The following is a 12,050-nucleotide window of genomic DNA, read 5'->3' on the forward strand; positions in this document are numbered from 1 at the left end:
GAAGTCCAGCTTCTGTCTCTTAACAGAAGAGCCAAACATCTTGCTATTGCTCAGCCTTGGGGGCAGAAAGAAGAATCTGTGCATTCTATTTCTTAAAAGCAAACTTTTATTGAGATAAAATTCCTGAAATTTAGTTTTTCTACACAGCTCTTTCATTAAGAAAGATAAGTGTCTTTGTGGTTGGCAAAAGTTATATGGGATAAGATAGAGGAAAAAGGTTCAATGGGCTTTAGAAAAACAGCTCATGGAAATCAAGACAAAAATATAGTCATACTGGAAAAAATATTTATTTGTTGGGAAGTGTATTTTAGTAAGAAAAGCAACTGGCAACAAAATATTTCAACCAGCTCCACTTAAGACCACATATTTTCAACTTGACAAAAATATCTTCTCACATCTTTAATATAATAGAATTAAAGAACCACCTTTTATTACCATGAATAAAAATAATTTGAACAGGAAGGGTTTTCAGAGAAGTAAGAGGCAGATTTGGGAATACAGTCCTGTAAGGTCTCATCACATCTCCCATGTCCTCATGTGGAATGGGATGGATCTGCCAGACCTGCAGCACAAGGGTCCTCCTGGGAGCACTGCAGAGCGAGCACATTGCCTCCACATCTGCCTTTAGCTACACTTTTTATTGCACTTCTTTTGAGACAATTTGCATAGTAGTTTTTCTAGTCTCCTCAAATATATCAGCCTAGCACAGCAGAGTAAACCTGTCTCTAGTCTCTATATTTCCTTGCTTCTCTTCCATTCTGTCATGTATCCATATGTGCTTTCCAGTTACATATGGAGTGTAGATACACTCTCCGGTTTAATAAATATTAATGTATTCGAAGTTAGGATCAAAAAAAGAAGTATATCTGATTTTTTTTTTTCCTCTAATGGTTTCTGATATGCTTTATTTATCTGAAAGGCAAGCTCACATTCTGGTGAAACTACCTATGTAAAAGGAAATTTTCTGTAAATCACAGCCCTCTTCGGTCATTCTTTATATTACAGAAATGGCAGAACTATTTAACAGAAGTGAAAAAAAATCAAAACGTGCCAACCTTTTCCCTCCACTAGGTTTCCATGGTACCGTGCTCATATAGTACACAGTGACATGTGGCCTGGAGGAACCTGCAGTCTTCCTGGACTGACACCAAAAGTCTGCAGTTCAGTTAAATCAGTATTACGCTATGTAGCTGATACAGGATGACTTAAATTTTATTTTGGATTTTATTTTTTCTTTCTCCACTATGAAAATACTATGACACTCATATCACTGATTTATGTGATGACATTCAGAAATTGAGTGCTAATTAATGCTGTTGTATTTCCTGGATTGCTTAGGACTACAGAGAGATGAAATGCAATATCTTCTGTGTTTGTTTATACATTAATTCAACGTTTGTTTTGTTACGCTTGATGCAACTTGGGCAGCTGCACTTTTTAAAATTGCCCTTGTGCAGATAATTATTTTACATTTATTTATGGCCCTTTAGCAGTGGCCGAGAGGCACATATGACTTTCCTTTCTTAATGGGAATTTTCATGGAAATGGTGTTACTTTCTGACATTCAAGGATAAGGAAAGACTGTTTATCTCAAAGGCTGCTAATGTGGCCTGGATAGAATGGATGAAGGCATGAATCAGTCCTTCACAAACAATATTCTTTGCAGACTAGATAAGTGAATGGTATAGGTAGCTAAGTATGAAAGGTAGTATGAAGCTAGAAACAAAATAAATTGCAGTATTACTTAGGTGTCAGCAATGTGTAACCATTGAGTGAGACAAGGAAATCCAGAAAGGACTGTTATACTGACACAAATAAGTAAAGATAGAAATGAAATCCTGTATGGGACATGAACACCACAGACAAAGTGGCAATAAGCAAAGTAAACACAAGATGAACAGTCAAAGGAATAAATAAATAAAAGCAAAATAAATGCCAACAAGCAAGACAGATGCAAAACACCCCAAGCAGCTGTTAAAAAAGAAAAGAAAAAAGAAAGAAAAAGCACACAAATATTACACCCAAGTGGAAGAAATTCCCACAGCATGAGATCTCAGAGCTGTGTCCTAAAATGCCCTAAATTCTGGGAATTCCATCATAAAATTTTATTTGTGCAGCCTGTATAGCTGGACACCCACTTTGGTCTATCATCGCTTTCTTTTCTTTTGCTTATTTTCTTAGATGAGGAAGGAGCAAGGGCATTTTTTCCTGAGGCATGTGGGCATATTCACTGCTGTATATGTTGTAGATGCCCAGAAAGTGAAGCATTTGTGATTCTGCCCCCAGCCATGTCTTAGGGACCAAAATTTGCAAAGACTGTACAGTGGAAGATTCAGCTTTTGGTGGAAACACTGTTACTCACAGACTTCTGGAAATACCTGTCTATCTAAGAAAATATTTTTAGTAAATTAATTTTGAAATATTCTGCTTTAGTTTGGTTGTCTTCTCTTTTGGTAATCCCTGTTATTAAAGTTTCAGTACTGGATAATTTTTTTGTCCTGGACTTCTTGGGCTATAGTGGTCATTATGGAAGAAATAAAAATATTTTAAAATCAAGTGTTAAAATAACACTTTTTCTTTGCACTAAAGAAAACCAACCATTTCAAAAATGTAGTTTGGGAGAATTCTTATACTTCAGTTTACAACTTGTTTTTTTTATTTTCTCTACATTTATGTAAAAATAATTGTAATATTTTGCATTGGAAGTTTTGAGCTTTTATTCATCATTGTGGATAGCACTCATCTCTGCTAGAATGTATATTCTATTTGCCAAGGAATCCTGTTTAGAAGAGCAGTAATATCTGTAAACATTAGGTGAAACCTCCTGTTGTCGTGGTACCAAAGACTGAGGTGAAAGTATAGTCAAAACCTGGATTCAAGCCCATTTTGAATTCCAGCATTGCTTTGTAAGCCACACTTCTTTTGGGGCAGGAAGCAGAAGCTCATGGATAGAATTTGCAGAGAATGGTCCCTATCAGAACACAGGTAAGAAGAAATCATGGGATAATTTATTATTATAGAAGAAGAGCTGGAAAAGCTGAAGTTCTTTGTCCCAGTAGGTTATCTTATAATCATGCTGCCCAGCAACAAACTTGAAAAGAAAAGACTGATCAGGATGTGAAAGACTTGTTTAGAAAAGAATGTCCACATGGGAGTTGAATGGATTTTAGATGGTTTAGTTAATTTCCATCTCTATATGGAGCTCATTTTAGTTGCTTTGTTGGTCATTCTGGTATATAGGGATGCTTTGTACAAAATAAGAAAACAAAATATTTTTTAGTGGTTTGAGTATTTTTCAGTCTTGAGAGATGTGAGCTCACTGACCTCTACCATGTATGATGTTGTGTCTTGTATGACGTTGGAGCCACTCATGGAAGGGAGGGTGCTGGCATGATAAAAAGCATTATCCCACCTCTTCCCTTATGTGACTCAAACCCAGCTTCTTGCTAAACAAAAGCTGATTTGTCGTGGTTGTCCTCTGGTGCTCACAGCCTCTGCACCTGGGCTGTACCTTGCACAGATCAGCAAAGCATTCTGCTTTTGCAGTGATCAATTCTGATCTTCATTTAACATTTCCATTTCTCACAAGTGTTGCTATTTTGTCTCTAAGGTAAGGCACAGTTGCACTGTACATAAATCATCAGACTTATTGGAATACTCTTCGTATTAGGAAAAATAATTGTTTTCTTTTTTTTTAATTTTAAGATTTAAGAAAACCATGTTGGTTTCTTAACCAACATGTGGTGAGGAAATGGTGTAGTATTTTACAATCCTTACAAGTTAATAAATTGACATCTTTGTACAAGAATTTCAGGAAAAGTAAATGCACTTGCAGTCTAAGAGCACACTATATTTAATAAAGTTTTAGGTTATTCATACTTATTATGGAAGCTAAGTCATTAATATTAAATAAGCAAAAATCTTCTAGGGACTTCTTGAAATTTAAACAATGCAGAACAAATTTTACAGTTAAGTTCATGTCTGTAATTCCCATGATCCCTCAGTCTTGACACTTGAGAGCAAATTTAGCAATTTCAGATCATATCCAGGTAATGTCTGTTGAATAGATATTTTAAATTTAATTTTGTAAAACACAACCATTGTAATGGGCCTGTGATTTAAAGAGTGTGAAGCATGCATGCATGACAGACAGCTTAATAAACATTACTGTGGAAGTGTTACACTGACAAAAGTCAAGGTACCTTTATGAAAATGGCACACAGAAAGAATTTTCTAATATTGTGTGTTGGTTTTTGTCTTCTAGAGTATCAGGGCTTCAGGGTTGGTGCTGTTGGAAACCATTCTTTTTGGATCGCTTCTTCTGTACTTCCCGGTAAGTCAATTATAACTTCTAAAAAAAATTATACCCTTGCTGACATTTTAAAACATTGCATGAATGACTCTGGTGAAAATATAAATGTAAAAACTATTTATTAATTATTAGTTTAATCTGACTACAAAATGTGCTGTGATCTTCAAATATTCATAAAAACACTCATATTTTTACTATACTTGTAATAATTCTGCATTTTCAATTTGATAAAAATTGCCAGTGTTTGATTGGAAGTTTTTGGGTTTTCTGAGCTAAGATGAGATTTTGCTTTGAAAGACAGTATCTCCCTAATCTATGGTATGGGGGAAAAAAGCATGTATGTAAAAGGAAGACACTGATTATACCACATATTTCTCTGGAATGTAGTATAAAGGAGATTAATTATTTCAGTGCATTACTGGCATGAATTTTGATGTTTCTGAAGGTATGTGGGATCTTCAATACTATGTCTTCAGGAAAATTAAATTGCATTCCCCTTACTCTGTAAGTGGGAAAAAAAAAAAGTAATTTCATAGTCACATGAGAAATATATCACAAAACTCATAGAAATATGTGTCCATTCTCTTTTCAAAAGTCCCAGAAAAACTGAGTTTGTTAATTGCCTCACAAACCCCCAAAAAAAGGCTAGATAAAGCAAGACATCAAAGTATATATTGAACAAAGCTGATAGAAAGCATACAGGTTGGGAGGTATCCAAAGATGGAGTTGTGGACTATTTTAAAATATGTTTATGTTCTCTTTTCCTCAGTAGTCAGATTTTTTTGTGCTTTTATAGACCATCATGTAGTTACTAAAAGATCAGCTAGATAACAAAACACTTCAGTAGCTGCAGAACAAGTAGGAAATAAACTGTAGTAGAATGTGTGAAGAATACTATATATAAACACAAACTCGGGTGGAATTTTAATACATTCTTTTTTGAATTTTGTGGACCTTTCAAGTTCCAAAGAAAATGTGTGTGCATTTCTAGGATACTTTTATATATTTTTTCATCTTTTACTTTGCAGAACCCAGGGAAATGAAAGTTTTTGGTTTATTCACGTTGGACAAAAGTTTTTTACAACTTGCAATAAATACATTTCCCATGAGTTCTCAGAGCTTCTTTCATATTTCTTTTCAGGGAACAGAACAGAAAGCCCATGCACTGCTTGCTCAGTTGATGCAGTGGAGCGTTTACAGAAGTTCGTAGCGTAAAGGATGATGCAAGGGGTTTCCTTTAATAGCTGTCTTCTCTTTGCTTTCTCAGAGAACCCTGGGGCCAGGCAATGGCTTCCCCAGGCAGGTGCTCAGTTAGGACCAGTCAGTATCTGTGCAGCCTCAGATCCAAAATGTGAGAAGCCTCATCATAGCTCATCAAAATTGTGTGCAGTTTGCTCACCCATCCTTCAGTTCATTTCCTGGTTCTTGACTTGGTGCTCCATTTGTTGTGCTTCATGAAGGACAAACATCCCTTAGTGGCTGGCTTCAGGATTCAGGTGCTCAGCACCTGGGACACTGAGATAGTGCTGTGGAAAAAGACTTCTCTCAGCAGGTGACTTGCATGCAAGAGCTGGTGACCATCCACAATTTGTAAATACAGAGGGAGAAGAAAGGAAGTGGTCCTGGGAGGGAGCAGTTCAATAACCAAAGCATCCTCTCAGCTCTTCACTGACATTTAAGTCCCTTTTCCTTTTTCACTGACATTAAGGATGTTAAATGTACAACGAGTGCAAAATGACAGTTTGATATATTATGAGGAAAAATATTTTTGCTGAAAATTCCTGATTAGACTATGTCCCAGATAGGATGCACATACTTGACCAGAGTTTATCTTTCTGTGCAAATCTCAAGCTTCTACTATATAAAACTGTCCCCTGAGAACACATTCTATTAGAAATGAATAGGCAAAGTGTGGCTTCTCTCTTCTAGCACTTTAATGCTCCCACGCTCTTTGCTGGGACACTCTTCTTTCTTATACAGGGAATTACTAATCAGACTGTTACTCCTACAGACTTGGGAAAAAGAAAGAGAGCAATTTTATCATTTCTATTTTGAGGGCTTTAGGGGAGGGATGTAGCAAATGTGATAGTGGGAGGTCCTTTGCATTTTCAGACAGAGAAATGAATCCTGATTTCACCAACCAGAAAAATATAGTTTTGTAAAATCAAAGATCAGAAAGATCAGCTTTCCAATATTCTTGTCCCTCAGTTCACTACAAGGAAGTTTTCATCAATTTCTGATTCAGGGCAAGACAGTGAAACAGTAAATGTGTGAAAGCTATAAGGCATAGTCTTTTTAAAAAAGAAAAGCTACAAAGGTGCGAATTGTGAGGGGTGGATACTTGGAATGTGAACTCTTGATGTTTTGCCGTACATGGACAGAATAGAAATGTGCTCACCTGCTTATTATCTGAGAAAAGAGCACAAAGCAGAGCAGAATGGCACAAGAAAGAAAACCTGAGCTTTAAAAGAGTCTTGTTTTCACCAGCTGATATTCACACACATATTCATTCATAGCAGGGTGTACAGTATATGTTATTAATATATGTATTGGTAATAAGTCATGTACCTGCAAAGCAGATTTTATTTTCTCCTGGGTCATATTTATTTACCCCTTCATGTTATTTGGTGTTTTTATTTGCTTTCGAGAAGAATTGGGAATATTTTGTGACCTAGAGATGTGGTTAAGGATGTAGTAATATGTGCCCAGAGGTCATTGTTTCAGCTCTCTGATTTGGTCCTCCTTTTATGCTAGAGGAGTATATTAGACCTCTAAGACTAGTTAAAATAGATCTCACATCTTATACACCTAAATTAGGCTGTGTTTTCCACAGATAGTATGAAATGTGACTTAACATGTGGAATGGTGTTCGTAAGCACCACTGCAGCAGGGTGGTGTATTTTAACATAAAGCTGTTTTCCTTTGGTGTCATCTCTTATTCTATTGTGATTTGGAATGTAAAACTAAAAAGCTTTACTTTCACAATCAACCAAGTGTGGAATTACACAGCTTGGCTTAGTGCATGTAACAATGTAAAGATATTTAGGGATGGCATTTTAGTTCTAAATAACTGAAATCTCTATTCATTTGAGGATTCAGTGCAAAATTACAATCCTGTTGAAAAAACAAAATCCCTTTGATTTTCTCAACACTGCTTTAAGTCTTTGTCATCTTTGTTCTCCACTCTTCTACACTTGCCTGATTCTTTCTTTTTCTAGATCTGTTTACTCAGCCTGGCTGGGATTGTTTTGAGAGCATTCAGCATACAAATTTCACTGTGTCTAGAAGGGGTTTATTCCATCTTTGACTTTCCCTACCCTCCAATTAAATGAAAACCAAAACATACTTTGTTACATTGTTGAATTTCTTTCACTAATTGTTGTTGTTTTCATGCCTACATGCAGTAATCTATTCATAGTGTAATATCATTAATTGAAAAATAATATCACCAGTCAGCTGCTTTTGGGGAGAAAAACAGCTGTTTCAATGCCCTTCTAACCAAATGGGAAATGCAAATGATGGTCTTCACCTAAATTTATTATTCAAGTTCTGCTATACTCATAACAACACTGATCTTTCCTGAATTATAAGCAGGCAGATGAGCTTTGTCTATTACAAATGCATAGATTTTACACAGAAATTGCTGGGCAGCTCACATTTCTGAAGCTCTCATTTCTTATATTTTCTGTAATCTTATAGTAACATCTCTAATTCACCTTTGCATAGTCTTTCTAATTATCAATGGATCTCCTCCAGATGAACACTAGACTTTCTCATTGATTTTGTTTATATTTCTTTGTTCTTAGATTTTAAACAGAAAGCCAAACCCCAACCGTCATATGGATGAGTCCCTTAATTTCGGTACTTGGCTTCTGAGGGGAGGAATCTCATTACTTTCCTTGTCCAGAAACTCTATTTTGAAACCTTTAGACCCTTCGTAATTCTCTGTCTTGCTGATGCTTGGAACACACTACCACAAGTTTAAAAACTCTTTACTTGTTACAAAGACCTTCAAATAAAGTGAAAAGTATCACAGTGTTGTAAGAGAGTAGACTGTTACTTACATTACAGAGGTCAGATCGCAGGTGATGTTAGACATCTGTAATGGTCACAAGTTGAAAAATTTTGTTTAACTGTTTATCTGTGAGGATTTTCAATTACCAATTTTTTTTTGTCCAGAGTTTATGAAATATCTATATTTGGAGGTGTCAGGACTTGACTGGGCCCAGGTCTGAGCAACATGACCTAGTTTTGGACTAGATGACCTTCAAAGCTCCCTTGCAAATGAAATACTGTGATTTTGTATTTCTTATATATGCATCCATAGCTGAGAGAGTCATCCTATGCTCACCAAATCCTGAAGAGGAACTGGGCCTTTTATGACTTGTTTTAGACTTGGGACTTGAAGATGAGGTGCGTCATGGCAAACACTTCAGGGACTATAAATGAAGTTTGAGGTATTTGCCTCAAATTGGGATGAATTCCACCCTAGGCAGCAAGGATTGCTTGATATATTAAATAGTTCCCATACTGCTAGTCTACATTGACTGAAACTCCAAAATACATGCAATGGATTGTGTGATATATTAATATGATAGAATTTCTACAGTGAGTGATTAAAGTAAAGTGAGTGTGATGCTGCAAAGACTAAGGGAATAATTTCTCCTCCATTTTCTTGATATAGCAGATTTACTAGATTTAAATTCCAGCAAGTGAAAGCTGTCAGACAGTGAGGCTGAATCTTGTAACAGTGATGTCAGCTAGATCATAAGATGGACTAGCTTTGGAGGCTGCAGAGTATCTTTTTAAAAACTTTATGATTTTTTTCTTTCACTCTTTCTTTGGCTGAAAAAAAAATCTAAATTCATTACAGCTTTCCCCTGTTTTTCCAAACTGCAAATTATAAAAAGGCAATATTGTTTTCAGTATAGAGAAATGGAACTGTGGGTTGGGGGGCATTGACTTCCTAATCCTCATGAAATAGTTCAGTAGTGAATCCTGGAATAAACTTTGTGCTCATACAGCTTGCTGCATGTGTTAAGTTTTAAGATGTGTTTCTGGGGTTGTCTTACTCCCTCTTTCACACTCAAGCTAAAATCACCTACCCTTTTGTGTTACGAGAAGTAATAGAAAGTGGGGAGTCATGGAGCTTAGATATGGATATGGAGGTTTTTTTCCTCTCAAATGGTCTGTATGTGCATTAACATGGAAAAAATGAGCTGTGAAGTTTGGGAGCATGAGACCATGGTAAGTGCATTAGTGATAACAGACCTGACCAGAGCAAGGTCAATGGAAAGCTCTGTTTTTGACATTAATGAATGTGAAAATAGAACACTGCAAAATACCCTTATGCATTTGTCCCTCAAATAAGGGATGTGTTACAAAAGCACAGTCACTGTTTATTCCATATATATTGATGTGAACTGAGGCCAACTGAAAAATTTGCTTCTTCCAAGACATTTAGCATTGCAAGTCTGCTCCGATACCCCAGATGTTTCAAGTTCAGTCTTTGTCAGGATGTAACCACATTGCCTTTACTCACAAAATAGTCTTTAAACTTTTAGAATGAACACTCATCATTTTATTCTTGTTCAGGTAAAGAACACACGTGGTGTTCATGTAACTGAAGTCCAAGGACACAATGTAAATATCTACTGTAAAATAATCACTGCAGATTTTCACAGTACTCTAGGAAGGGGTCTTTTCATTTTATTTGGATCACAGTGGATTAGATATCCAGCCAATGCAAAAGGCATATTTTACATACCCTGTTGCAAAGATTTTATATGTATGTACATTGTATGCTTGGGCATAGAGGTGAGGGAGCCAGGCAGAAGATGATGCAGTAGTTAGTCTCTCTTGGTCAATGTCCTTGTCAAATTAACATAAAATAACATTTTTGGTGTTAGCATGCAACCAGTTAATCAATACTTTTTTTTTGAGAACCAGCTTGCTTTAAATGCAAAAACCAGAAGTCAGCTGATACAGCCTCTGCATTACAGGCTACACAAAGTACAGAAACCTCTTAGGTACTGGAAACACTTGTGTCCTTGCCCTGAACCATGCTAAGAAAAATGTTTATGACTACTTTTACTGATAGGAAGCAAGCACTGAATATTTTCTGCTTTTTGAATACATTTATTTAAAATGTCAGAAAAATAAGATAAATGTGATATTTCTTCATGGCTCTGTTGTCACTAATCTACATAGCTATCTTAAAAAAAATTTGGCAGCTACTGTCAGGGAGATAACTAGAGACTGTTGTATATGTGATTATCCACATTAAGAACTGTGATTAGGCAGAGCTATATGTCTCTTGATCTTAGGTAGATATTAGCATCTCTGTGTATATGACAAAAGTTTAGGGTGTTGGAAACTCAGGCAAGCTATGCTAGAGCATAGTAGAGCTATGACATCATAAATTCTAAGAGATTATACAGGTGGAGTTTGGCGAGGAGTATTTGTGTATGTTCTCTGTGTGTGTGTGTCTGTGTGCTGTATTCCCAGGTTACCTTAAGCTGGAAGGGACCTCAGGAGGCCTCTACTCCAACTTCTGCACAAAGGAAAGTCAGCTGTAAGACTTTATACAAGACAAGGTTACTAAGGGCTATATGTCTTAAAAACCTGCAGGGATGCAGACTACCCAGACAGGCAGTGTGCAGGCATGCAGTAAAGTCACATGGTTGTAGTTTTTTTGGATAGTGATAAAATATGGGATGTTGCTGGAACATATCACGAGATTTATACATAGCAGGCTGAAGATAGGTCAGTGAAGGTGCAGGTACTGATTTTACTATTCTTTCACATCTTGGACTCCCATGCTCATCCCTGTGGTACCTTGTGATACCATGACAAAACTCAATCTTCCCCTTCCATGGATTTGAAGGTGCAGTAGGTATTGCAGAGGAGGGCATTGCTATTTTTGCTACTCTGAAAGCTTTTTTTGAGAACTAAATTCAAAGGTCAAATTTGTCAGAGTCTGGGTTCACTGAATAGCCAAGTATGTGTGAGAAGGGCTTGAAAGTAGGAAATAAAAGGACAGCAGCCAGTGACCTGAGCCAACTGCCACGTTGGGTTTTCGTTGACCCTTTTATTTGAAATTAATATCTTGCACTGCCAGCTTGCAGGCACTTATGTGCTACAGTCTTGCCAGCCCTTCATTCAGAGAAATTAATCTTGTAGTGAGGGGAGCAGAGGAAGATCTTGCGGTCTTTCCTCTTTACTCATAATTCCACTGAAGTAACTTGCATGAATAAACTTACACATAGAAGAATTCATAGATAAAACTCTACATTTATATACTCTTTTCAAATAAATGCTGTAAAACCAGACTGCAGTCCTGAAAAACAGTGCACAATTTTTAGACAGGGGATTTAAAATGTTTTTCATACAGCTTGAGTAGTAGCATGTGCACAAGTTAAAAATGTGCTAATTTGAAAATTGAAAGTGTGGGAAACTCTTTTCTGATCACAAAAAGCTTTGAAACACAGAGGGTAAAATGTGAGTGCATTCTAATGAAGGAAAATAATGCTGGGGCATATTCATAGTATATTCCTTACCTGGAACCATGCTCTAATAATCCATCCTCATTGCTCTGCTCTCTGAAGCTGAACCTTTGGTGCTTGGCAAGCACTCCAGCAGGAGACCACAGCAAGGCCACTTCCATGCCAAAGAATTCCTGAGGAACACCTGATTGAAAAAAATTAATCAGTGAAAGCCTTCACTTGGACCACTTTTT

The 12,050-nt window shown here is 36.5% G+C and overlaps 1 protein-coding gene across 2 annotated transcripts in view; it reads left to right on the forward strand.

Annotated features, from left to right (window-relative positions):
* Nucleotides 1-12,050, forward strand: part of GPR158 (G protein-coupled receptor 158) — a 190,458-nt gene that overhangs the window by 104,749 nt on the left and 73,659 nt on the right. For both annotated transcript variants that reach the window (XM_077788579.1, XM_021533112.3), the window contains exon 5: nucleotides 4,265-4,333. In XM_077788579.1, coding sequence (XP_077644705.1) covers nucleotides 4,265-4,333 — 69 coding nt within the window. The remainder of the gene's footprint in view (nucleotides 1-4,264; nucleotides 4,334-12,050) is intronic.

This window comes from Lonchura striata, chromosome 1, assembly GCF_046129695.1.
Source record: "Lonchura striata isolate bLonStr1 chromosome 1, bLonStr1.mat, whole genome shotgun sequence".
Classification (NCBI taxonomy): domain Eukaryota; kingdom Metazoa; phylum Chordata; class Aves; order Passeriformes; family Estrildidae; genus Lonchura; species Lonchura striata.